Source organism: Pagrus major, chromosome 14, assembly GCF_040436345.1.
Source record: "Pagrus major chromosome 14, Pma_NU_1.0".
NCBI classification, from domain to species: Eukaryota; Metazoa; Chordata; class Actinopteri; order Spariformes; family Sparidae; genus Pagrus; species Pagrus major.
Genome location: NC_133228.1, coordinates 5,493,075 through 5,520,367, shown reverse-complemented (window position 1 = coordinate 5,520,367; position 27,293 = coordinate 5,493,075). Strand labels below are relative to the sequence as shown.

The following is a 27,293-nucleotide window of genomic DNA, read 5'->3' as shown; positions in this document are numbered from 1 at the left end:
TCATATTAACATCACTAAAACAAAAAACATGATTTTGGGCAGGGGGTTTGCTTAGAGAGCTGGGCTGATGGCAGACATTGTTCAGATCTTCATACATGGGTGGAGAGTCAGGCTCAGTCACATAAGAGAAGCCGGGAAGGATTTGTGGGCCTGGCTGCATGACCACCTCTCTGCTCACAGTTGGAAAGATTACCTCTGCTGTCACCAAATCATACGTTTTATTGGTGCTTACTGGTTACTCAAAGTCACACTGTCAGTTTTCTTTATTGTCTTCCATGACTCTCAGTGAGATGCTAACGGATTGTCTATTAGTGGAAATATGATCACTATCGTCCCATCGATAAAACTCAGTGGTCACTGGTCAGGGTAAAGAAACAAATGATTGTCTCTCCCAGTCCTACATTTATAACAACTGTGATACATCAGAGCACTGCGTGACTTGACATCCCTGGCAAATCTGCTATGACTGTTAAACTCAATTTGTACAGAATTAGTGTGTAATGTACAGGATCAGTGCTTTTTCTATCTGTGAGCTTGAAGAACATTGAGGACAAAGGACATCACGAGTTCAGTTTGACGAGAGGGCAGAATTGGGTTTTAAAAGATGGTTTGTTTCTTGTGTGCCTTAATGGCAAATTTAAAAAATCTAATCTTTATATCTCATATTTAATTTTATATTGACTGAGGGGTCACATCCGTAATCAGAGTGAAACTCAGTGTTTACTGAGACTTTAAAATCAGACAAACTAGTTGGCAAATGATTCCCTGTTCAGTGGCATTTTAGCAGTGATGCTTTTACAGCTAATGCACTTGCTTTGAAATTAAAGGACCATACTGGTGTGTTCAGGTTAAAAATCAAATAGGTTAACGCTGAGCTACATTACAGGATCATCCTGTAAACGAAAATTCTCAAAAGAAAGAACGTGTTAGTTTAAGTGTTGGCTGCCTGGCATACAGCTGTTAGTTTCAGTTGATTTCAGCTTCAGCTAATGATACTATAAATAATAATCATAATCACATTTACTCTGATGTGCTGCCTAGTTCACTTCTAAGAATTAATGTGTTAAATGGTGCTGAAGTGAAACCAGCTGCTGTGTGGAACGCAAGGGAACAGCAAAAGTATGCTTTGGAGAAAGGCTGGCAGTCATGTCAGAAATAGATGCACAGTTTTGTTTTCTGCTGAGAGTTGGCTGAGGAGAGCAGTACCACTGATGTCTGAACATGTCTGTGTCCAATTATTAAGCTACCACCAACAGCCAGTTAGCTTAGCTTAGCCTCAAGACTATTAACAGGGAAACATACAGACTCGCTCTGACAAAAGGCAACAGAACCTGCCTTCTGACCCTTCTAAAGCTCATTGATAAACACAGTCTGTGGTGATAATCTGATAACAAGGCCTCAGGAAGTTTATGTGCCTGGCCAATATACAGTCCGGTACATAAACTCCTGTAAAACCACAACTTGTCCAATTTTACACTTACATTTTTGTACAAATTGAACAACATATAAGGTGTTAATTAGTTTGTTACCTTTGGACTGAGCCAGGCTAGCTTTTTACCCCTTGTTCCAGTCTTAATGCTAAGCTAAACACCTGTTGGAAATAGCTATATAGCGTACAGACATGACAGTGATGTCACCTTCAAATCCGACTTGGAAATTTGGAAAAAAATTATACATATTTGCTTTTTTGTTAATTATTCCTTCAAAGATACATGATTTGTAGCAAATGTGCTGTAATTTGCTGAGCAGAACACACTGGTGTGGTCCTTTGAGTGTGGAAACGTCTGATGCTTTATACTGAATGCACTTGATGAATCTGTATCTTGTCAAATGAGCCGGGAGCCTCACTTCGTCACTTGCTTTGATGTGGCTTTAAATTAATAATGTGCTTATTGATGCGAAAGAGGTCATTCCATTAAATGCACTATTGTATAAAATGTCTGATCTCGAAAGGATGTGGACCTCCTCAGGATGTGGTTTACTGTGATCATAGGTGCTCTGCTACTGTACCTATCATCACTGTAAATAACCTTGCTGGCTTTTCTGTAATCTGCCCGTTTCAATCACTCCGAATTCAAGTTAAGAGACATTTCATTCTCTAAATTAATCAATTAAGGAAAGTCAAACCTGTAACAATTTACTTGAGAGAGATGTTGCTGATCATATCTCGAGTATTTGGTCATTTTGCACGCTAATGTTGGTTTGTTGGAGGCAGATCATGGCGTGTGTGTTATGTGTCTGTTCATGTTTATTTTGCCCAGAATTCTGCTGCCCTGATACTGACTAAAACTAAACAGATCAGTGTTTTTTTTTAAAAAAGACACCAGAGCAAAAAAGAATGAAACTATCTTAGGTAATGACGATGCTTTGCGGGGGATTATTTATGATATTTGACAACATTAAGGGCTCATCATGCTTGCTGTAGCATCTATTTTTGTTTTGTGCCAGAAGAAAACTGTGTTTTAAAGACTAATTGAAAGCACCTTTGTAAAGAAAAAGAATACACAATGCCAAATATTACTTTTCATTTGTTTTTTTAGGGTAAACATCCTCCATGTGACAATGTTTGCTGGATGAAATGTTATTTTTTCATTTTCTCTTTTTTTTTCTTTCCATCTTGCCCTTCTCTCGACCCCTGGGTGGGACTCGAGTTTAAAGGCTGGTACTCTCAGATCAGTGAGCACTACTCTGTGGATACAGTGAATGTGTAGAAAGCCTTGTAGTATTGCATTGTATGTAATGTATATAATGAATAAAGATTGTATTTTGTTGAGGTTTTCCTAACTCCTCTCTTTGTGGTGTTTCTGCCCCCTAGTGGCCATTTATATACATTACAGGCAGCTGAACAGAACATGGGCAAACTACAGAAGCAAAGTGGAAAAAGGCTTCCTTTATTTGAACAGGTACAACAACATGACCGCCAAGACGGTTGACAATTTACAGCTTCCAGTGTGTCAGACCCCTGTTTTTTGCCCTCAGCAGCAAACAAACCATAAATACATAAAATACTGGTAACGAACTTTGGTGAAAATGGCACAGCTATAATAAAAGTGAAATTATAGACACAAACAATAAACAAAAAAGAAACAAAAGTTGGATTGGAGTGCCCAAGGTGGTGGTTTCACTTGTATATAGGTAAATATATATTATCTTCTTAATTGGTTTAAAGGGGAGTAAAATATTAAACTGAACAAAATCCAAACTGGGAAACAAAAAACGTGCTCAGGTTCTGCTGGGAGGGTTTAAATATCAAGTCAAGACATCTTTAAATGTTAGATGACTCCACCCCTCCAGCAACAGTGACAAAAACAACAACTATTTACAGTGTTTTACTTCAGAGGTGCACCAAGTTACTTAATGACAAATCCATCTTCAGCAATATCAGCTTTAAAAGCCAAAGTCAGCATCTGTCCAGTATTATTACCAAAATTTAATTGTGGTGAATTTTTGTGCTTTTTTTTTTTTTCAAAGGACAGTCACTCGATGCAGTTGTCAAAATAAAAGTATAAGAAGTATACACATCATGGTCCTGAAAAACTGGAAAATATCAACTTGTTTTGCAGCTTGACCCATAAAAATACATGATTGTAACATCCAATAAGACAAATAGAATCAGAAAATAGTTCAGGATGACTCCATGTTATTACAAGCTGTATTATTTTAGTGTTTTTGTCATCACTCTAATAATAATAATAATAATAATAATAATAATAATAATAATAATAATAATGACATTGTCCAGTCCAACAGTGCAACCAGACAGCTCAGCCAAACTAATACGGACAACAAAGGCAAACTCTCTGTTGTCAAGGTCCATCACAGTTAAAGATATGAGACTATGTGACTTTTTGCACACAGTCGAGGTGGTGGCAAGTGGTAATTACAGGATAATGAACCATTAAGTTTTTATTCTTTTCCCAAGATTCCCTTGAGTATGTCCCTTAAAGACAGTTCATTAGGTGACTTGCTGAGAGTGAGATGAATTTGACCACAACAAGGACACATCTCCCAGTGACTTACTTCCGCCAAGGGGTTAGCTTTTCATCCGTTTGTTTATTTGTTGGTTTCTCAGCAGAATTACACAAAAACTACTGAACGATTTCCACAAAATTTGATTAGAGGATGGGTCTCGGTCTGAAATGGACTCCATTGAGTTTTCCTTTGCAATCAGGGATTATTGGAGGCAAATAGGATGGATGCCATTCAGTTTCACCACAAAATAAAGAGGCTGAGATCATCTGGCAAAACTGTTGCCTGACTGCTTGTATGTCTTGCCTCATCAGACTACATCTTAGTCATGTTATTGTGTTCCCAGATATTAGTAATGACTTTTCTGAGAACAATGTTTTTATAACCGATAGAAATAATGGAAAGCACTAAAAAATGACATGTAAGATGAAGTAAACTGATCAAAATGAGGCATTTTAAATAACGTGACTTTATTTTTTGAATTTAAGATAGAAAAGCTCACTAAAATATGCGATCAGTTGATTTTTCTTTTAAGAATACTGAGCTTGAGCCTCCAAGTATGAAAAGCCAAAGGGGACAGGTAGACTTTTTTTCAAATGATAAGATCTTGCTGGAGCTTTTCCCTTGACTGCTGTAAAATCACATGAAAACAACGTGAAGCCAAGGTCACATATCAAGAGGCAAAATTAAAACGCTATAAAAAATATACTTGTTATATGTCCCCTCGGGCTTTCCATACAACCTTGAGTCAATATGAGCATTACAGATTAAAACCCTTCATTTGTCTTATTACTATAGTCCGATCTGCCTCAAGCAGGGTCTTTGTGGACATTCCCTTCTTTTATGAACAGGATTAATGCTCAGTTGCAGTACTTACTGGCAGCTCCCTCATCGCCAAAAGGCACTCGTGGAAAATCACCAGGATGCACTGAAGTATCCTGAGGTCATCTATCTAAGTAAGTAACTCTAGAACTGCCGAGGCAGCTGACGTTGCTGTTACCTCTCTGATCTTCTTCCTATCAGGCCTCCATAGCAAAGTGATCAGTGAACATCATCACCCGGCTCTTTTCTCGTTTACAGAAAATAACATTACAATAGTCTATTTACAGGTGCTTGTGTACAAATCAGAGAAAAGGCACAATCCTCTTGGGATTTGGGGCACTTTCTGAGTTTTTAGAGTGAGAAATTTCTAATTGTGCTCTGTAGGAAGTCACACTTATCAAATATGTATATATAAAAAGCTGTATAGGCACAACAGTGATTGATTAAGTGGACTTTAAACACGTTTCCAAGGCCACCGCGTACAATTTCATTCTCCTGTGTCATTCACCCCCAACGTCTCATTTTTTCCTTCTGACTTTTTCATACCAACGTACAGTAGAAAGGGAGCTTGTTTGTTCTATAGGATGTATTTCTTTGTGGGGAAGTCTTCTCTGGCTCAGAATCCTAAGGTCAGGAGTTTAAGGTGGGGGAGCAGGGCTGGCATGGAGCAAGAAGTGTGGATGCTTTTCTTTGTTTTGGTGAGGGCCAGGTCCCATCGCTGTCTTCTTCTTCTCTGTCCCTGGTCGTCTCTACAGGTGAGTGTCCTCCTCGTCAGGCATGTCCTCCTTCAACAGGTTGTCGATGGGGACGATCCAGCTGTCGTTGAACTCTCCGTTCAGCACCATCTTCTTCTCCTGCATCTCCGGCTGCACCTCCATCACCTCCAGTGTGGGGTTGTCATGGTAACCATTCTCCACCGTGTGCAGCTCCTCTGTCAGGTGTTGCTGTAGAGATTAAAAGGACAAAATCTCTCAAAACAGTTCATTTTCATCTATTTTCCTTTTTTAAAAGCTTAGTATGTAACCCCACGAGAGTTCTCTCCAAAGAAACAAAAGACATAATACAAACACATGTTTGGCAAGGTGCTTTTTGTAGTGAAAACATGATTTGTTTAAGATTAAATGCCAATGAAACATTTCTTTATTGTGTTATGTGAAGTAATTCTTGTTAAAACAGGAAACAGGAGGAGACTCAGACCACTGTTCTGAACTGTATACCAAGGTCATGTCAGTTAAGGAGAGGACGGCTGTTACGTCTGATAGAGGGGATGTCAAGTTTCCCTTTACTAATGTAGGATGAGCTCACCATTCAAGTATTAATATTTCCTGAGATGTACAGTAGACTTTATAGAAAGTGAAGTCTTTATTTTAAGAGCGCTTCACACTTCACGTTTGATTTGAAGTTATGCAACACTGCAAACGGCAAAACAGTTAACACATTTACATTGACATTTTTATCATCACAGTTCAGTTTTGTCTAATGTTAATTTAAACTGTTATGATTTATGATGAACTGTGAGTTACATTACATATTCCCATAGACTTTCTGAGTGTGGTGTTTGTTGATACGGTATGTCCCAGTATGTCAAGGCAGCAAGGCCACATAGATTTAAGTCAACCTTGATTGATTAGAATGATCTTAATGAACAAGAGAAATATTACAACTGTTTGATATTATTGTGCATGTTAGGCTATGAACAGGACATTGTACATTCATGTCAAATCCTATGTGGATTAAGTAAAGACTTAATTTTGGGGGGTGAAGGTGGTCATTTCTGGTGTTGTATTTCCATTTTTATACTCCTACCAGTGTTGTGAGAATGTTTTTATGGGAGTTAATATGGAGGAACAGGACAGCTGAGCTTTTTGTCCTTTCTCCGCACTTTTTACCTACAGTACAATGTTTTTGCTGTAAATGTAATCAAATGTGACATTTTGACACTATTTATTTTTCTGCATAAATCTACTAACCAGTGGAGAAGTCTGTTGAGGTATGTGTGTAGCAGGGCTGCAGTGTAATGCTCAAGTGCTACCCTGTTTACTAGCTTGGGGTATTTAATGACTTTGCTCATAATGCTACATTAGTATGGATAAAAATATCAATCATATAGGAACCAACCGTTGATGGTACAGGGGAACGCTTGCTGTCCCCACAGGCCAAAAGTAAAAATAAGGGGTTACCTGACAGAAAACACTTTGGTACCTCAAGGATCAGCCCCTGTGGGACCCTTTATCGTGTCCGAGTGGGAAAACTTTCCACCTACCTGGTTCTCATTGTACGGCTTGCGGTGGTGGGAGGCACAAACAGCGAGGATGACGATCATGATCAGTAGAGCTCCGCAGGAGGCCAGGATGGCTATCAGGGTTTTGTTATCTGACGGTTTCTTTAAGTAGAAAACAACAAAATAATTAGTTTGAACCACTAACCCTGCAGGTGCTTACGTGTACTGATAAAAGCATCCATGCATTTACCTTTACCTTGGTGATTTCTTCATAATACTGGGAAGCCAAGTCGGTTTTCACTGTAAGATACATTTCAAATCATTTGTTTGCAGATGGTTTATAGAAAATTCTGTTTAACTTTAATTTTTGACAAATCAGGCTTCTATAAAGGGAGGATGGTGCTTTACCCATTCCATTTATCTCCACACGGTCAAACTTTATGGTGCCATTGCTGTGCTTCCAAGCCAGGCTGCAGTTTCCATCTTTCAAATTGACCATCAGCCGTCTGCACAACTCCACCAGTTCTTTCTCCTCCTCATTCTAAAGGTGAAATAACACATCTGTAAACATCTATATAGATAATAAATCAATCAATCTAACATCGTATTTCTACTTTTCTATAAATAATCCATGAGCTGATGAGCCGTCGACAAGCCTTTTACCATACTATACTGTCAGAGTTTGGACAGGAAGGTCAGAGGTGAACGTTGAGGTCATATCTTCCTGTGCTGTGATGTGTGGATTATTTTCGGTGTGTTATGGAACAGCACAGCTGCGTAGGCAGTTGGAGAGAGAGAGGGTGAGTGTATGGAAGAGGTGTGGGAACGTAGGAAACTAGTGAAAGGCAGGAAGGGTTCCCATAAGACACTTTTTCCACCCAGTGACTGGAAATCCTATTTTTTCATAGTGTGCTTCGCTGTGTCCTGTCTGTTGCTGGAAACGGCTCAGAGATCCACCCAGAGCCCCTCCAGGGGTGGGAAGTGGTTCTGTTTATTTTTCTTATTCTTTTCCGTTTTTTTTTTTTTTTTTTACAGTTGTCATTTTTGAAGATTTTGCTCTTTGACTCTATTACAGTCTCAACAAAAACATTTCCTTGACTGGTTTAAATATTAAGATTTTGCACCCAAACTATACCAACATTGATAAAAGTTATGAACAGTACTTTAATATTTTCTTTTTGGACAGATGTAAATCATTTATCATCAGCTAAATCTTAGGTGGTCAACTGGAAAATAATTTAGAGGAAAAGTAATTTCTTTACAATCTGGGTCTTTGCAGTTTTCGTTATTATTTTTTGTTATTCCGGTCAGATATCGTCACATTTTACTCATCTATGAAATCTACCATGCAGCAGTCTAGTACATTAAAACAAGCCAGCAAGCCTTCTCCTGAACAGCTGAAGTAGATGGGGACTTGTTTTAAACTGTTAAAAAACATAAAAGAAAAAACATGAAAAAGATCAGCCCAGAGAACCCAAACTGACTTGAGGAGACATTTGTTACACCCGTTTTTTAAGCTTCTGCTTCCAGAGATTTGGATCATGCCAGTGGAGCTGTATGGAGCCATTTCATGATTTTTCAGTTGTTTAGGAGAACGCTGCAATGCTGTTTTGCTGTGAAATGTGGACTACCAAACTTCACCTGACTTTACATCGCCATGGGGGTGAGTAGATAATGACTTTCACTTGTTGGTGAACTGTTCCTTAAGGTGAACAAATTCACATTGAAGCAGAAGTTCAGTAAAAGTCACTGCAGGCATTGGCATGTACTGACTCGTGTCAAAGCCATAGAAACCCTTAGAGGACATGATGGTACAGTATTTAAACAAAAACATGTCTTATTCTTGTTCTTCCTGCAGGATGTTGCATAATTATTCAACATTTTTTTAACTAAAGGGACCTTTGAGAGTAAATGCCAGTGAAGAAAGGAGTAGAAAGGGTGTGGTCCTGCCTCCCATTGACAGGACAATAGCAGAGGCTTGATGGGAGTCAGTGCATGAACTGTGTTTATTATCACATGTGTTGTTTATGTGAATAGAAACAGTCTGATGCCAGGACAGATTTAAATATACAAATCTCAAAATAAAGTAAAATCTTACCGGATGTCCTTTGTTCAGGGAATACTGCAGACAAAATCAGGAAATAAATGTCAGTCAAAAAAGCATCAGTGACCACTGAGTCTGTAAAAGTGTGACATTCATTTGTGTTGCATGTTAATGTAAAGTACAGGCAAGCAAACTATCTGCTTCACTACATTATGTCTTACCACAAATGTCTTTGGCTGAGCAGCTGTTGTGGCTGTGGTGGTGGTTGTGGCTGTGGTGGTGGTGGTGGTAGTAGCCGTGGCTGTGGGGTTGGTGGCAGCTGTGGCTGTGGCTGTGGGGGTGGTGGTAGCTGTGGTTGTGGCGGTGGTGGTAGCTTTGGTGGGGGTGGGGGTGATGGTAGCTTTGGCAGGGGTGGAGGTGGTTTGAAGGGATGTGGTTTCAGCTTTGGCACCTAAGGGATCTGTTACAGGAGGTCCATTCTTGGTCAGGTTGGAGGGGGTGCTGGTGATTCCTGGGTTCCCAGCTGAATCCGGGAGACTTGATGAATTCTGTTTAGAGCTTGTGGCTGTCGCAGTTACTTTCTCGTTACCTTGGAACATAAATAATATGACAACAGTGAACATATTGTCCCCAGAACATTTGGGGTTGTTTTTGTTTTTATTTGACAAAGTTTGAAATGAGCCCTCAATCATTAAGTCCCCCATCAGGTATATTATTTTCATGTTAATATAGAGGAGATTCACAGGGGAACTTGCCTCCTTTGCTGTCGTGCTGGCTCGTCTTAGAAGTGGTATCATCCGCGGACGGTTTCCCCAATGAAGGGGCATCTGTGGAGGTGTCTGGCATCTTGGTAGTATTTCCTAGCAAAACAGCAGTCGTTTCATTCCCAGATGTGATACTGGATCCAGAGGTTTCAGGTGTCTGTACAGTAGCAGGACTGGCAGCTACCACTGAACTGCCGTTGCTGTTTGATGTTGCAGCTGGGGTCACGGTCTCGTTTTTGCTAGGGGTAGCAGCTATAGGACTGGAATCATTCTTTTCAGCAGGGGCACGATCAGAGTTGACAATGGGAGTTGTTGCTGGTTTTTCTGTGACATTGTTTGCTTGTGTTTGACTGCCGACTGCCTTATCTGTGGACTTGGATGCAGCAACCACTGAGATTTGAGTTATGGTGACCGCAGCAATTGGTTTTGCGGTTGCTGGTGCTTGTATAGTTGAACTGTTCTTACCATCATCACCAGTTGTTGGTGCTTGTATAGTTGAACTGTTCTTACCATCGTCACCAGTTGTTGGTGCTTGTATAGTTGAACTGTTCTTACCATCGTCACCAGTTGTTGGTGCTTGTATAGTTGAACTGTTCTTACCATCGTCACCAGTTGTTGGTGCTTTGGTTAAAAGAGTTGGCACAGGCTTACTGTCAGTAGTCAGCTGAGTCTCGGATGCATTACCCCCAGCTGGCGCAATATTTGACCCAGGAGTTACAGGAGTTGTATCTGTCTGATTCACATCATTTGAACAGGCGCGGTGAAATAGGAAGCCTAAGGAGGGAAAAAACACTTGATTATTACATACATCATGCTGCTAAATAAGTAGCATGAAAACAAACCCACCAGTGGCAAAGATTTACCTAAACCTGCATTAAAGGAACAGTTCACCCAAATGTTTTAATTTAGTCATTATCTTCCCTGATGTCGAACAGTATTGTAGCATTCTGCTAAACAATTGAAGTAGATGGGGACTTGTAACGTAAAAAAAACAGCTGAAAAAACACAAGATGGCTCCATACAGCAAGCTCAGAGATACCAAATTGATTTTAAAAATATGTTGTTCACACCCTCAACGTACAGTCAAGCTTGTGCACCCACTTCTATACTTCTATTATTATTATAATTATTATTATTATTATGATACTTTTAGGATTTTTAATATTCATCTCTCAATTAGTAAAGCTGTTATTACTGCTGTGGCTGCTGTATCCCCCTTCTCCCGTCTCTCCCAATGCTTCTCCCCCCTCTCGCCCTCCCTCCCTCAGCGCCCTTCCTCTCCCTCTCCCTCTCCATCTCTCTCTCCCTTCCTCCCTCTCTCTCAACCCAACCGGTCGAGACAGATGACTGCCCACCATTGAGTCCGGTTCTGTTCCGAGGTTTCTGCCTGTTAAAAGGCAGGTTTTTCTCACCACTGTCGCCAAGTGCTTGCTCATGGGGGAAATGTTGGGGCTCTGTATTATACATTAATCAAGGAGTATGGTCTAGACCTGCTCAATTTAGAAAGAGTCATGACTTTTATTGTGAATTGGTGCCATACAAATAAATATTGGCTGATCGATGATTGATTGATTGACCTCAGACGGGGTGCATGCTAATGATTTTAGTTTAGCAGCTATAGTGAAGCTTTCAGCTTTTAAAAGGTTGTAAATAACATCTTTTCAGATCAATTTGGGATCTCTAGGAAGCATTTTTTCTTTTTATGTTTTTTTTTATGTTTTAAAAAAAGGTCAGTTGTTGAGAATAATGCTACAGCGCTGTTTGGCTGTGAAGCTACAGAAATGTTTTACAGACTGCACCCGGTTTTCCATGTGGGGTAGATAATGGCTGCATTTATTTTTTTTGGTGAAATGCTCCTTTAAATGACTTTTCTTTGCCACTTGGGGGCAGCACAACAAGCTGAAAACACAACACTGACATGATCACCTTATTAAGTTGATATGAATATGTTAGCACGCGTCTTTTTACACATCCAGAAGACAGGCAGCATTAGCATTCAAAGCGTCTGTGTTTCTGGCCACCTGATAGATGTTTATTAGCTCTGTTTTTGGTTTACATCAACTTTTGAGAAAATGTCTGCTTATTCAGCTGTTAAATGCTCCATTATGTTAACCAGCTACTTGTTAACTTTGTCTTTCTGCTGTTCAGTGCTGGGCAGGTAGTATCAGGTGGGTTTATTAGAGCTTTTTTGCTTTCTCCTGCTGCTGCTGGAAATGAGGTTGATGAGAGCAGTGAGAGGACGCTACAATGCTTCGTAGAGTGAGCTGCAGAGTTGGGAGATAAGTCTGTGTGGGTCGCTCATTACAAAGACCACTTTTCATATCACACATAGTCATCTCGATTATTGTCAATATAAAAATAATGCCGTTTGAATTTAAAATAACGGTCTTATTCAAAGTTGAGGCGAATGGAGCTCTCTGAAGTCTGAGCTACATTGACCTCTGCTCCTGGAGTTCCTGTGGGTCGGACAGCTGTAAGCCTCAGCCACAGCGCTCCATCTTCTTCTGTTCCTCTATTTATAGTGAGCAGGACAGGATGCTGCACACAATAAACTTGGAAGCACCACACCCAGCGGCCACGGACTGTTTGGAGTGCCCAGAGAACAATCCTTGCCAGACTCCGCGGCCAGAAAACAATGGTCCTAGCTACGCCCCCACCCCAGCACTTTCTGACCTCCGCCCACATCCAGACACAGTCACTGGATTTTCAGCATACGTGTGTGGTGACACTTACACGTAGCCCTTCTGCATGACATGTACATTATGTAATATTTTCTCAGAGCACCGTGATGATGTTTTAACATACTGGAGCTTATTTAGTGCAAATCACATATATGTTACCTTATGACCAGTCATTTTGTAAGCCACACTGTTATTTTAGATTTCAAAATCTAGAATATCCACTAGAAATGAATTGATAACCCCAACTTGCTGTTTTTTTTTATCTGTATTAAACAAATCTCTGGGGGAAAAAAAGCATCAAAGGTTCATCCACTCAGCACGGTTGAAAGTAATTTTTTTTTTTTGCTCAGATATTGGACAACATAAAAAAAGTTTCTTGCAAAACGGACCATTTAGGATCTTTTCATGACTTTCTCTAACCATCCTTCCCATGGCATTTGAAAACAGCATCAGGATGGTGTCAGAGGCTAGCAGATAAGAGTCTGTTCTGGTCAAGTGGAGGCTGGTAGAGCCGAGCCTGTCCTGTCTCTGTAGAGCACAGACACATCACTTATCAGCCTTTAGCCTGCTGCCATAAACACTGTTACTAAGAGAGGAAGACTGTCAAAGTTCTGGAGTGCTTTGATTGAGCTGAGTGCTCTCTCTGCAGTACATGTGCTGCGTGCTGCTCTGAGGCTGTTCGACAGCATATAACATCTGCTTCACGAGGGCTTTTCCCTCAGAATAACATGTAGAGACCCTGAACCTGCTGTGTTCAACCTGCTAAGAAACAAATTGGAGTTTGGGAAAGGTGAACTACAGCTGCTTGGATGCTGGGGTGTTTTCTGCAACTACATGTATCAGAAATGCATCCAGGATCTCACATCTGAAAAAAGCTGTTTAAAGTACATTGATACTGGTAGATTTATGGAACTGGAAACTTTTCCAACATTACATCATCTATGTGGAATTTAGCTGATAGGCGGGGGTTCAGTATATTTTTCCAAAGATGATGAATGACGGCATCCGATTGACACAGCAAGTTGTTCCAGTGATCGTATTTTTCTGTTACACAAGAAACGAGCAAGATGTCTTCAAACTCAATCTGTCTTTTCCATCTTCCACCCTGCTGTCTCTCTTGCTCTCCCTCCCCCAGGTGTGTAGTCTTGTTCAGCGTGACCTCCGCTGACCTGAGCTGTCAATGTTGCATCTGTTTCTTAGCGGGCGACAGCACCCGCTGATCCCGCTGCTATCAGTACCAAGGCTGTTTTTACCTCACCCACACATTCCTCACACACATACACACACACATCAACACTAAGTGTAGTCCGTCAAATCTACTTGCCTGGCCTCTCTATCAATTCAACACAACATAAACCATATTGTCCTAGTTTGTTTACTTAAGGAGACTTCCTGTAATAGTTGTAATAGGACACAATAGTTGTAATAGGACACAATTTTGTTTAATATTTGATTCCATTCTTTGTTACCATTACTGCGCATATCACCATAGTAGCATATTGTCATGTTTGTTTCTTTTTGCCTGATCCTTGTGAGTTCAGCATTCGCTAATTGATTTCTTTTCATCGACTGCAGCTTTAATGTTTTGGTTAATTCTGATTGTTCTCAACAACCTCCTTCCGGCAGAAGCAGTTTTGAACATTAAGGCTCTGATAAACCCACTGTAGTGCTGGGCGATATGGCCTTTAAATAATGCTGCAGTATTTTTAGGCTATGATGTGTATATTGTATATACAGCAGCACTTTATAAATGCTACGACTGGGTGACCAAAACTAATATCACAATGTTTTTGACCAAATACCTCTGTATTGATATAATGACAATACTGTTGGGATGACTGTTTGTACTTTGACAAAATATTAACACATTGAGATTTTTTAAAATAATCATCAGTAATGTGGATATACTGACTAAGTGGATAATGGCAAGTATTAAAACAAGTAGAACAGTCTGTTAAGTTTAAACGACCTACATGACTTCACTGTAATCCTTTCTTCCTTCCTTTAAAACCACTTACAGACAACATGATGATGATAAAATATCAATATATTGCCAAGCCCTGACCCACTGCATGCTACCTATCAATCACCAAACAAAAGACAACATTAATAAAGCAAGTGAGCACAGTGGAACTTTTTTATTTCAACCTATTCTACAACTTTATGACCTCTCTAACATGAACGCGAAGGCACCAAAAAAAACAAAACTCATGTCAGCCTGCCCATCACCTCCATCAGTCAGACTGTATGGAGCTCATTCCTGCCAGCAGACTGTCTTCTGTACAGCAGAGTGTAGACACTGTAACAGTGCCCTATGGTCATACTGTTTGTCTCAGGGTGTGACCTGCTCCACTGGAAGGTATGAGGGTCAGACAGCGTGAGTGTGAGAGTGTGTGAGAACTGACTTTCTGTCCTTTCCCTGGCTCTTCTTTCAACTTTTTGGCTCACTTCGTAACAGGAAACAGCTCTGCTGATTTGGGCATGTGTTATTCTAATTTTGTATTATACTGCACCTTAACTACGCAGACTTTTTTGATTTCATTCTTCTCACTTGGGGTTGTGTATACATTATTTGAGTCATTATGTGACATTAACGTTTGTCCCAGGATTTGACCGACGCTAATCAAGCCTTTCAACGTCAATTTAATCATATTCCTTGCTTACACGCAGCAGTGTTCCTAATACATAACATATATATTCGGGAGGAAACTGGTGCAAAAGAATGAACATGAACAACCTCGTGAAATGCTGTGAAGTGCCATAAGGTCACCTGTCAATCGAACACCATTGGTGAGACATCATTTCCTTAGATATCGTGTTGACGAACTTTGAGCGTATATAGGTGGTGCTTCTGTTTTTGTCTGATGGCTAAGTGTTGGCAAAAACATTTCCAGTTGTACTGTTGATGTTGGCACGACCAGTATTTCTAAGTCAGAAACTGATTGCTGTGGTACGGTTCAACAAAAACATTAATCCGACAAGAACTCAGCAAGATTATCAGTTTTTCCCAACGTCAACAGAAACCTAAAATGTCTCATTTCCTGTGAAAGAGAGAATTTGCATGAGAACCACTCAACAGTCAGCAAGTTGATAACAACAAATGCTAAATCTTTCTTGAAATATATATATTTTTAAATATTGCTGTTATGTAAGACAGAGGCGGAAAGAAACAAAACTGACATCTTATTGTCAAGACAAATAGCAGATAATCACAGCATTTTAGGCTGAGGGAACATGTATCGCCCTATAATGTCAAAAGGTAAGCGTGATCTATGGGGGCGTCTGTCATTTTTGTCTGAACAACTTTTCTGTTTTGTTATAATCTCACCTCTGTCATCAGCCTTGTTTACAAATACAGCTGTTTTGGCGACTAGCTGGTGAACACAGCCTAATGTTTGGCAGTTAAATAGTCGTTTTTCTTAGGAGTTGGTGGAGACCAAACCAGAGCTAAAAGGAGACTGAATATTGGACTAATGTTCATCAGGTGGTCACAAACATGATTTCAGATGAATGCTAATGTTGCTCTGTGTCTGCTAATGCTATATATTAAGGTCCTCGTAATAAGCGTTAGTAAATAAGTAATAAGACCCTTATAAGCACTTATAAGACAGACTATTTAAGCCTTAATGACTTACATAGTCTATAACCTCTTAAAAAGTAATAAGTAATAGTAATAAGTCCTTTATAAGTCCTTCTAAGATGCGTGTTAACATCAATAAGACTACATAAGTGTTAGTCACGTATATAGTATAGAATAGAATTTCATATCCTGAATAAGGCATCGTTCTCACTTTAGATCCGTTAGCTGCAAAAACATAATTAGCTGTTAATACGTGTATAGTTAACGGACAGATAATGGAGAATAAATGATTAATCTTAATAAACCATGAAAAAAATAAAAGGTAAGTTGGTTTAATTTAATCCATTTGTTTGTATTGCTGTTATAAGCAATATAGGAAACACAGAAGGCTTTAATAAATGTTCCAAAGCAGTCGATGAGCTGTGTCTTATTAGTGCTAATAAATGTCTTATGATCAACAGTAAACAAGTTTATTATGCCATTATTAACACTAATTATTGTAATGTCTTATTAATTTTAAATGGCATCTTATAAGGGACTTATAACCTATTAACTACCACTACAAGGACCTTAATATAAAGTGTTATCATCTGATTATCAAAATATATTGATGACATATATAACAATGAATGCTTTTATTGCCTTCTTTTTACATTATGCTTGATTTGAGTGGGCTGAAATAGTATCCGAAATAAAACCAAAATAAGGTGATTAAAAAGATACCAGACTGATGAAATCATTGATAAAAATAATAAAATTAATAAAGTTTGAACGGTTTAGTTATAAAGAAGTAGGCTTTACTGATTTCTTGAGAGGGAAATACTATTTGTGCCAAAAGTCTGTCCCTAGTGACCTGATCTACCTTTGAAGCTGCTCCCATAGTGAACCTGTGGAGCGTGACAGTGTTTAGCCTGTATTCACTGAGACTAAGTGGAGGTCCAGAGGAGGTCAGAGGGTGCTCTCTGTCTGCCTACACTCCCTTCAGGAGGTCCCACTGTTTGGTTCCCGCAGGCGTCAACCCCATCCTGTTCAGTGTGAGCACACATTAAGGAGAATGACAGTGTAGCCAGAGGGTGGAGTCTGGCTGAATTGTCTTTGCTTCCTGACTACCATGCTGTAAATAAATGCCCCCCTGAACAAGGCCCCACACACACTTAAACATGGAGAGTGTAAGGGTGTAGGGAGAGAAGGACAGAGGAGACATTTTTATTGCTCTCTGTCTGTTGGTATCATTTGGTCAAATTCAGCCCCAAGAGCATTAGTGAGGTTCAACTGATGTTGGGTGGGTCCGGCTCGAAGGTGTTGGGACGGGGTTGAGGAAACCCATTATATGGAGCTGGCTTTGTGCATGATACTATCATATTGAAACAGAAAGGGAACAACCCCAAATAATCTAAGATATCACAGTATGATGTGACATTATAGGAGTAGAGAATTAGATGAGAAGATCGATACCACTGACATGTCTGTGAATTAAGTATGGAGTATACCAGAACCTGTAAAGCTCACTGAGTAATTCATTGACAAACCATGTAGAAATGACTATTTGTGTTTTTGGGAGGAGTTTTGTAACAAACTATTTCTTAGCACACAACTTTTTATCCGTGACAGTAAGTCACATGACTGTGAAGAAACCATTACAGCACATCACTGCCCATGAAACTACAAACTAGTTTTATTTCCACTTCTGTTTGCATGTTTAACATAGGGAAACAGTCATGCACGTGTGTAAGATTTTAAAAGCATTTTGTCAGAGAGCTAAGACAGAGTAATAATTTGAATAGGAAATAAAGTTTCAAGTTTAACTTCTAATATCCTGAAATGACATTTTGACAGTCATCAGTTATCAGTCACTGCATGTTGAACCATGTCTACTGAATGCATTATAATCAGAATATAGCCTAACTGTTCATTGCTGGAAACATGCAAAAAAAAAAGTGTAAAAGTGTAGGTGAAATTATCACAACCCACCTAAAACTATTTGTAACTGCCCAGTTATGTAAACAGTTACCCATATCAGTAGAAAATCTGTCCTCACCAACTGGCTCTAGCTTCAAAACAAAGGTACAGACATGAGTGTGTTTTTTGCCATAAAACTCCAAATAGGTGCACTAAAAATATCTTCAGGAGGTGGATAAATTAATAGGAACACCAGACAATATAATGCAATCCAGTACAAAAGCCACACCGTTTGGGACTATGTCAGAAATTGAATGTAAGCAACACAATGGCAGTATTTATTGAGGGCTTTTTGTTTTAGATTTGCATTATGTGGATGTGTGTGGGTGTTTATTACTGATTGTGGAGACATAAATCTTTTTACACAGTCACAGACAGTGTTGGGACTGGACTTACTTCTGGGGACAAAACACAAATCCCATAATGTAAAACATTCAATTTCAGGGTGAAGACTTTAACTTTGGTGGTTAAATGTACTACAAGGAACTTTTAACTGGTTATGAAACTGTCTCAATTTAATACTGATGCCTCTAGATGACCTACATAATCAAACAAGACCGTCATTGAGAAGACTTGCTATTTCTATATATAAAAAGATATTCTATATGATCATTATAGTTGTTCTTAATGTTGATCACTGGGGCAGATTCTGACTTCATAAAAATGAAAACTATTGTTTATGGCAGAGTGCTGAGGATTAGTCTCAGAGTCTAAGGAAAGAGGTGCTCTGTAGTCTGGTGGTACGGCACTAAAACAAAGTTTACTTTGTTTCACCCGTCATCTTCTGTCCAAGGGGGTCGCCAGAATCAACAAAAAAAGGAAAGTTCCTTGAAGGTTTAGGTTTAGGTTGAGGGTCAGGGTTCTGGTTAGGGTAAGTCTCCATGTAATCCTAGTCCATGTAGTGCCTCTGAAGTGATGGATACACAACTGTGTCTGAGTGTGTGTGTGCATGCCAGCTATGCAGCCAGTTATCCATCCAGCTTGCCAGGCACTGACTGTAACCCTGGATTGATGTGCGTCTGAGCGTGAACATGCACTATGCGTGCCAAACGGACTAGAGTAAATAAATAAATGTAGCTGTCGCTCCAGAGCGGTGGCAGTACAAAGCTGCCCTGTTAGCTTGGTGACAGCCCACACAAAGGCCCCTCTGGCCCCACGTGCGGCCATGCAAGCATGGACTACTGCCTCACTGCAGACCCCTGCTGCAGCCGGGGCCTTTTAGGGCTCAGCTGCCCCCATCCTTGTCCCATTAAGAGAGGTAATTCATCTCTGTGAGACGGAGGGAGCTGGTGGGTGTGGGTGTGGGAGTGAGGAAGGGAAGGGAGGGGTCTTTGCTTTACATTGTGTGCTCCAATGGAGGGAGGTGAGGAGCTGTGAATGTAAAAACACTCGGCGGGAATAAAAGCGAGACAAGTGAAAGGGAGGAGAGAGGGAGGGGGGTGAGAGGAGAGAAAGTGAAGAGGGGTCTGAGACACAGTAAATCTAACGGCCACATGGAAATGACTGACCACACACATACACACAAACACACACACACACACACACACAAAGAAAAACACTCGCACCCTTGCACACATTATTCACAAACAACACACTCCCTGTCCTTGGAAACCAGGCTGGTATGTGTGTTTAAACGAGCTGTGGGGTGCGCTAATGGTAAAAGTTCAATGTTAGTGCTCCATCACCCCCCAACACACACACAAACACACACACACACACGCATATGCACACAAACACACACACAGGATATCTGGAAATTTTAGTTGTTGGAATTTATCTGTGGTCAGATTTAGGACATTAATCATCCCAATTAGATATAAACAGTAGATCATAGGAACCTGCACTTCATTATTGAAAATGTGTGTGTTTTTTTTTGTTTTTTTTGTCATATCACACATTAACAAGAGTAAAAATTAACATTTCAAATTGCCTGTTTTTGACTATGATCACTGCAACCTTGTATAATGCATTTTACAGTACACAATAGTTTATCTCTGTCCTGTGGCAGAAGTAAACTATTTTACACATTAAGCTGTGTTTACTAGTTTTTGCAAGTACTAATGCAAAAGGGAAAAAAGGTAGTATAAAGCCTTATGTGGCTCCAGAGGAAGCTGCATAAAATGTCACTCAGTGGCTAAGTTGCATTGTGGGTAATGGACGATTTGAAAAGCAGTCCAGTGGTCTAGCATTGCACTCAGACAGTTTAAAAACATTGATCAAAATCCATAAAACACAACCAGAGACATTGCCTTTACTCATTTCACACCTATTAAATTACCCACATTGCAATTAAGCCCCTGAGTGACATCACTGGAGGCAGTTTATCAGATCACATGCAGCTCCCTCTGGAGCCACAAAAGGCTTCATGCTACTGTTTTCACATATGCCGTAGTATTCCCCAAGACCTGTTAACACACTTTAATGTGTACAATTGGTAGTGTTACCCTTTAAATGAACTGGGCCTCCAGTCAAGTCCACTGAAATGTGGTATGACATGCTTCTTACTTAGTGTGATCATTTAGAGATACACAGGCATATTCATACAATGTATTAAATAAAATATCATGAACAGTACATGATTTAGCAAATGGTTTATATATTTGTTAATCATGTTTAATGATAGTTTAAGTCATTATTAGTAATGCACAATAAAAAAAAAAAAATCTGCTATTGGGAAATTTATATTATCGGCTATATATCAGTGAAATTATAGCCAGAACATTATTTTCTGAACAAGTAAAAGCAGAAAACTCAATGGGAGGAAAAACCTGGAGTATAACTGAAAAGATATAGGCAAAACTATAAACTATCTGCACAGCTAGATAGCATAAAAGGTAAGTGAAAAACATTTTGCACTTTGGGAGAGCCAATCTATCAAGACGATTAGTAGAGGCTCAGAGTGTTGGCATGTATCATGTCACACACATGCACAGACTCACATTAACTTTGCTCTCAGATAATGGAGCAGCGGCCGTCTTCTGTTTTCCTAAAACCTGAGACGTGAGGGGAGTTCACACAAAGTGTTGAGGCAGATGAAAAGAGTGCTGAGAAAGTGAGGAGGAAAAGATGAAGGGAGGAAAGGAATGAGGCTTTGGATGAGGGAGAGGAGGAGAAGGCGGAGGAGGAGGAGAGTGAAAGTCCATGACGGTACCAGCCGCGGGCCTGATTAATGGACACCTGGCTGTGCGGTGTGGCATGCTGGGTAAAGGGAGGGAGTGTGGGGTTACAGTAGAGGTGAAGGCGAGTGGCTCTTTATCTGGAGCATCAGACAGTGATGAAACGTTCGGCTTTACAGAGAGCAGAGGTTCCTCCCTGAAGGAAACCTGCGTCCACATGCCAGCCATGCCTAGCCTTTAAAAACAAGAGCTGCAGCATCTGGACTCACTCTGAATAATAATTCATTGGATCAACGTAATTTAATCAGCCACTTATATTCCATCTAAACAAATCAAGTAAAGTCAGCCGATCTTGATTGTGTTATTTGAACGCCACGTACGTTTGTGGATGAATGATAATATTTCCATTTAATTTATTTTCCTTTCATTGAAATAAAATGTTTGTACTTAAGCCAAATTAATTAAATTGTAGTTTACATTGAACAAAACCTGTAGTTCAACAAAATTCAGCCTTGTTGTTTGAACTACTAAAGGTTTTGTCTGTTATACCAATTACAATCTTGTTTTGTTGCTAGCAGTAGCATTCATTTTAATTAGATTACCAAACAAACATAAAATTTATATCTGGTTTTAACACGGAGCTGCAAAGATCCCTGTTCTTCTCCTCTTTCTCCCCTTTAACTATCTCATGCTAAACGGCCCTGTCATCACCCCTGGAGAAGAAACTGGGTGTTTTGTATTAAGAGCAGCGGACTTTGAGACCATCACGGCCCACGGTGTCTTTCCAATATCCAGCCTGGCCATTTGGACCTACTCCGGGAGGAAGAGAGTCAGCACAAGAGCCATGCTAATCCAGCTGGGTTTAAGGCTGCTCCTGGTTGTGTTTGATCGCAGGAAAAGGAAATGGACAAAATGGGATTCAAAACAATGTGAAATCAGAGTCTGTCGTGCCCAGACCCGTCTCCACCACAATATCTTTACGGAGTTTACAAAGGTTAATTTTGTTATGCAAACCTGTGTAATGTTTAATGATAAATAAATCACCTTGTACCTTGTAAAGACTATGGACATTTCAAAACAGTATTGCAAAATATGTGTTGCACTGTTGGACTCATTATGGACAGTTTTAAAACAAATGCTCAAAATCGTTTTGTATAACTTACAGTATGAATGGAGATGTTTTACACTGACGTCTCAGCTAATTGATACATTTATGGTATGAAACCAATGGCTGACTGGGTATTTAAAAAAAACTACTCTAAAAATTGACGGTGTACTTTCAAAATGTTTTTTTAATTAAATTGCAAAAATATCTTCACTATAGTTCTTTATTCCTAAAGCTGAAAACAATCTCTTCAAATGATGAGAAAATCTGTCCGTGGTTCAAACAGCTCTCCTCCACATCTTTTCTGCCTGATTCTCATTCAGCTGGATGAAAAGCCTCCCTGTGGCTGAGTGGGAGAGGGTGGCTCAAGGCCGTCTCCTGCCGCCACACCCTCCTTGGGAACTGGGATGTTGATAAAGATTTTTCCCATCTATTGTTCTCCGTTCTCTCCCATGTACGCCAGCCAGTGCAGACAACACACGAGTGTGCCAAGCAAGCAGCGTCTCCCCGGGCTGCTGGTGTCCGGACGGACCAGGAGTCTCTGACCGCCTCTTATCTTAGGAAACGGACAAGTCATGAACCCACAAACGCACGAGACAGATGTTCTCCACAGGGGTTAGGAAGTTCTGGAGAGGACTGATAACTGATGATGATGCCTTCTTCCTATAGTCCAGGAATCATACGATTTACTTAAATACTGAAATTATCTTCAAGCATTTGATGATTTACGTTAGCTAAACACTGTCAATCTTTAATTTGAGCATCTGGACTACGTTTTTTTCAGTCTTTTCTGAACTCAGCGTCACTTGCAAGTTACACATCACTATTATGTCACTTCACCCAGCATCTTTCAATGCTAGCAGCATAATGGAGAAAAGAGCTTGAGTTGGAAAAAGTTAAATGACATCCAAAATAGGCAGTGGTCTTTATGAAGAATAGAAGAATGCACCCAACCACCACAAGTATGGGCAAATGATTCAGCATTTTCAACTTAATATGGTTTGTTTATTTAGTTTGTTTAGGTGTAAGAACTTTGTGTCTGGCTTTTTCAAAAATTTAAAGCACAGTATATGTCGTCATGATATCAGACTTTCACTTTATGATTATCTTGGCCTAACATAGTTGTGATTTTGTCTCCAGATCTATTTAACTTTGTTTACCGTGTGTTTTGTCTCCTTTTTGGCAAAAATACCCTCAAAATACGAGTGTAGTGAGGTGGAGATAGAGTCTATAACCACAACTTTAAAAAAAAAAGCACACAAAAAGAACAATTGCACTGAATTACTAGTGAAAAGGTGACCTGATGAACTCATTAACAAAAGATGCACAGACCCTAAATCTTCACTGAATAATAATTCATACAATTTTATCACACAATATCAAGATGAAATATCACAGTATAGTGCATATCGCAATATTGCAACACCCCAAACACAGTATGTAATTTCTGCCACTGGGGTTACAAAAGACATAAGTAGCGTAGGATTATGGAGATTGTTGTTGTCATCGTTAAACAGCCACCATTGCTGATGAAAAAATCTATCTTAAGTGACTCATAGAGAAATTTACATATGAGGTCATGTTTATAAGTTTTACATTTAGTCACATTCTCTGACTTCCTTCCTCTCTCTCTGGCTCTCTCCAGGAAGTTATATCCACAGGCACCCACTTGAAACGCACCGTTACCTTGAGTCAACTTGTGGATGTAAAAAAGGTTGGGTTGCTTTTAGATATTTTGATGCAGAAATGTTACATATCATATCTTTAAACCGCTCACTTTATCCACCTTTCTTGACCCCAAAAGTGAGTAAAAGCTGCTCAATGCATCAAATACAGCAGCCTGGTCAGTGGCCCGACACTTCAGAGTTTGACACTGTCGTTACCCCTTCAGCATCACCTCTTTTGCTATCAGAAAGGTCTGTTATATACCACGCTATGACAGAGAGGAGATTTGAAAAGCCTGAAATCGATGTTTTTTAGCCACGGCACCAAACTGTAGACTGAAGTTATCAAGTATGATTAATTAAAAGGAATCAGAATGACTCACTTAAGTGCTACTTATGTTACTATATTGAATTCATGTTGAGACTTTCCACCCTTCTTGTGATAACAGGGCATTAGACACACAAACACAGATGCACGTTCACACACACACACACACACAAACGTGTCAGGCTTTTATTTTTAGAAAAAGTGCTGACAGCCATCAGGCTGAGTTTTGGGGCTGTGTCACACATTTTTTTTCACACGCTCAAAAAAAATAAAAGCCTCCCCTCTGAATCCACCTACTGCAGTGGTGAGAGAGCAGCAGGTGCATAATTAAAGAAAAACACTTTCCTCGCCTCTCTGCCTGGGAGGGAGGTCAGGGTCACTTCATTATTCAGGCTCCTTCTGTCCTCACACACAGCTATTGGAGGACTCTGTGTGTGTGTGTGTGTGTGTGTGTGTGTGTGTGTGTGTGTGGAGAAAAGGGAGAATTGGGGACCTTCACTGTGGGGTTGTGGGGGTGGAGGCGCAGATGTTTCATACAGACTTCATACAGTCCACGCAGCAGCAGCAAGAGTGTAAGCTTCTCAAACAGGTCAACAGTAACTCAGAGAAAAAAGTAGTTGAGCTCATCAATGCAGAGGATTCTGCTCTCCTCAGTTTGTGCACAAATGAAGGCACTAAGAAACAAGAGGAAGACAAAGAGGCTTGGACTGGCAGTCCTGGTTGAAGCACGTCTCAAGTTTGGCGCTGTTCCTCAGGCAGCATCCACAGATGCTTTTTCGTGTTATTATTGCTTCTTACAGCCTGAATTAGTCCACAAATGTAATAAAAAATCTAAAAATCTTTTTTTGCAATAAACAGCTTATATTCTATATGAAATGTACAAACGTTCTTTGTATCTTTTACATGCCAACTGTTTCATGTAATATTTATAGTTTGTTCTAAACTGTAAAATATCCTGCCCCAATTACATATCTTTGTCACAAGTGTGATAATCATGGTAAATATATCAGCCGATGTATTGATATCATCATGTTTTCTTCTCTAATGATCATATCAACCCTAAAAATCGAGTATCGGTCGAGCTCTAGGTTTGAGGTATTTGTTCTTTACCACTGCATGTATTTTACAGCTTGATACTCTGCTGATTGTAAATACAAAACATATTATGATGAAGAGAAGAAAAAAGGTATTTCTATCACACAAACTTTAATGTTTCTGTTTTCTTAACGTATTTCACCTTTTTTCTTGTCGAATGCTTCATACGTTCATTTCTCCAGAGCTCTAAAAACTCTTCAGATGATACTGTCTGAGGTCAAACAGCCTGCAGCTCTTGCCAACAGCCCACAACCCCAAAAGAATGGGAACCAGTGACCGCTGGATTAAACTACCCAACATCTCCACCTGCTACAACATGAAAATGCTGCTTACATGTACAAACACCTTCCACTCAGTTTCACAGTGACATTTACTCAAGGAGCCTTCTGTACTAGAGCATCATTTTGAGCTTCTTATATTTCATACGCTCCTTCACACTTCTGCTCAGTGATGGAATGTAAAGAATTACATTTACTCAAGTACTGTACTGGAGTCCAGTTTTAAGCCTACTTGTATTCCATTTTCTGTTACTTTATGCTTCCACTCAACTACATTATATTATATTGCACTTTGATAACTTAAGTTACTAGTTACTTTGCAGACTGCGTGCTGTATTAAAGCCAAAATAGAATATCTTTAATTAATTTCATTACTTTACATGTATTACTTGTGTACTTTTATTACTAAGTAGGATTTTGAATGAAGGGCAATGACATGTAACGGAGTATTTATACATTGCTTTATTAGTCATTTTACTGAATAAAAGATCTTAATACTCCCTCCACAACTGCCTAATGAGTACTTTTGGTAGTTTAAGAAGCAGCCTCACACTGCTTTAATACATTCCTATTAAAACAACATTTTAAATACATAACTTTACTCATAATTAAGTATTTTAACATAAAGGTATTTCTACTTTCACTCAGTTAAAGATTTGAAAACTTTTTCCATCTGTGATTTTTAAAAAGTCCAATTATTCTAAGGGAATTCTGCTTGCACCTGTTGCTGCATCACACAGCCGACGCTCACATTGTCTTGATTTCTGTCTTGAAAGCATCAGTTAAGCCCTGATGCTGCTGTTCAAGATTTCACTCCCCAAAGACAACCATACATCCTTGTGTATTGTGTATTTTAGAGGCATGCTAAAGCCCACAAAAACCAGGGGGAACGGCGCGTTCCAGCAGAATAAAAAGCAGCCTGACGCACTGTGAGAACCGTCACAGGTGTACATGCACTTTGAATTAAACTCTACTCACTGAGAGACAGCAGCAGCCACGTGATCCTCAGAGTCGCTCTCATCCTGTTTCAGCTCGTTTCTTCTCCCAGATGTATGTATCCTTCATGCAGTGCTGTTCTACAATCCTCACTTTGGATCTGGAGCCGTTTTAGGGATGATGAGTCCTGAGTCCTGAGTCCTGTCACGCCTTTCTCCTTGAATTTGTATCTCAAGTAAATGATCTCGCCCAGCCTATTGTTCACTTTTTTCTTCTTCTTCTTTTAAACTGAAAGCCAAGAATGCTTTTGTTTGTCTCTGCTGCTTCTTTCTCTCCTCTCTCTGCAGAGTTTGGGATTTGGGGGGGAGAGTATTTCTGCGTCTCCTTGGCGGTACTGTTGTTGCTCTCTCTCTCTCGCTCTCTCTCTCTCTCGCTCTCTCTCTCTCTCACACACACACACACACACAGTAGCTTGGTGCTGTATTGTGCTCAGTCAGTCCTCAGTATGTTCAGCTGTTAGCAGCCAGTTTGGCAGACCAGGAGCACTGCCCATTCCCCCCGAACTGTCCCTGCCTCCCTTATCATGAGGAACCAAGGGCAGACCCAGTCTGGTCCAATCCCAGAGCTCTGGACTCTCTGCTGGACATTTTGAATAACAAAGGAAGCTGTGAGACAATGTGTTCCCCTGGTTTTGATTCTTTCCTAAAATGGTCCATTGCTCAAGGACGCGG

General features: G+C 39.9%; 1 protein-coding gene across 2 annotated transcripts; it reads right to left on the bottom strand.

The window, feature by feature from the left end:
* Positions 1-2,870: 2,870 nt before the first annotated feature.
* On the bottom strand, positions 2,871-27,058 carry podxl (podocalyxin-like). Of its 2 annotated transcripts, none has more exons than XM_073480574.1 (8): positions 26,605-27,058; positions 9,812-10,594; positions 9,278-9,645; positions 9,111-9,134; positions 7,421-7,553; positions 7,263-7,312; positions 7,055-7,174; positions 2,871-5,735 (listed from the first exon to the last, which is right to left on the bottom strand). In XM_073480574.1, exons 1-8 carry the CDS (start codon positions 26,645-26,647, stop codon positions 5,541-5,543), a joined length of 1,716 nt encoding a protein of 571 aa, XP_073336675.1. In that variant the 5' UTR covers positions 26,648-27,058; the 3' UTR covers positions 2,871-5,540. The 2 variants fall into 2 exon arrangements, with proteins under 2 accessions (XP_073336675.1, XP_073336676.1); XM_073480575.1 differs by having other exon boundaries at positions 7,269-7,312.
* Between the last annotated feature and the right edge of the window lie 235 nt (positions 27,059-27,293).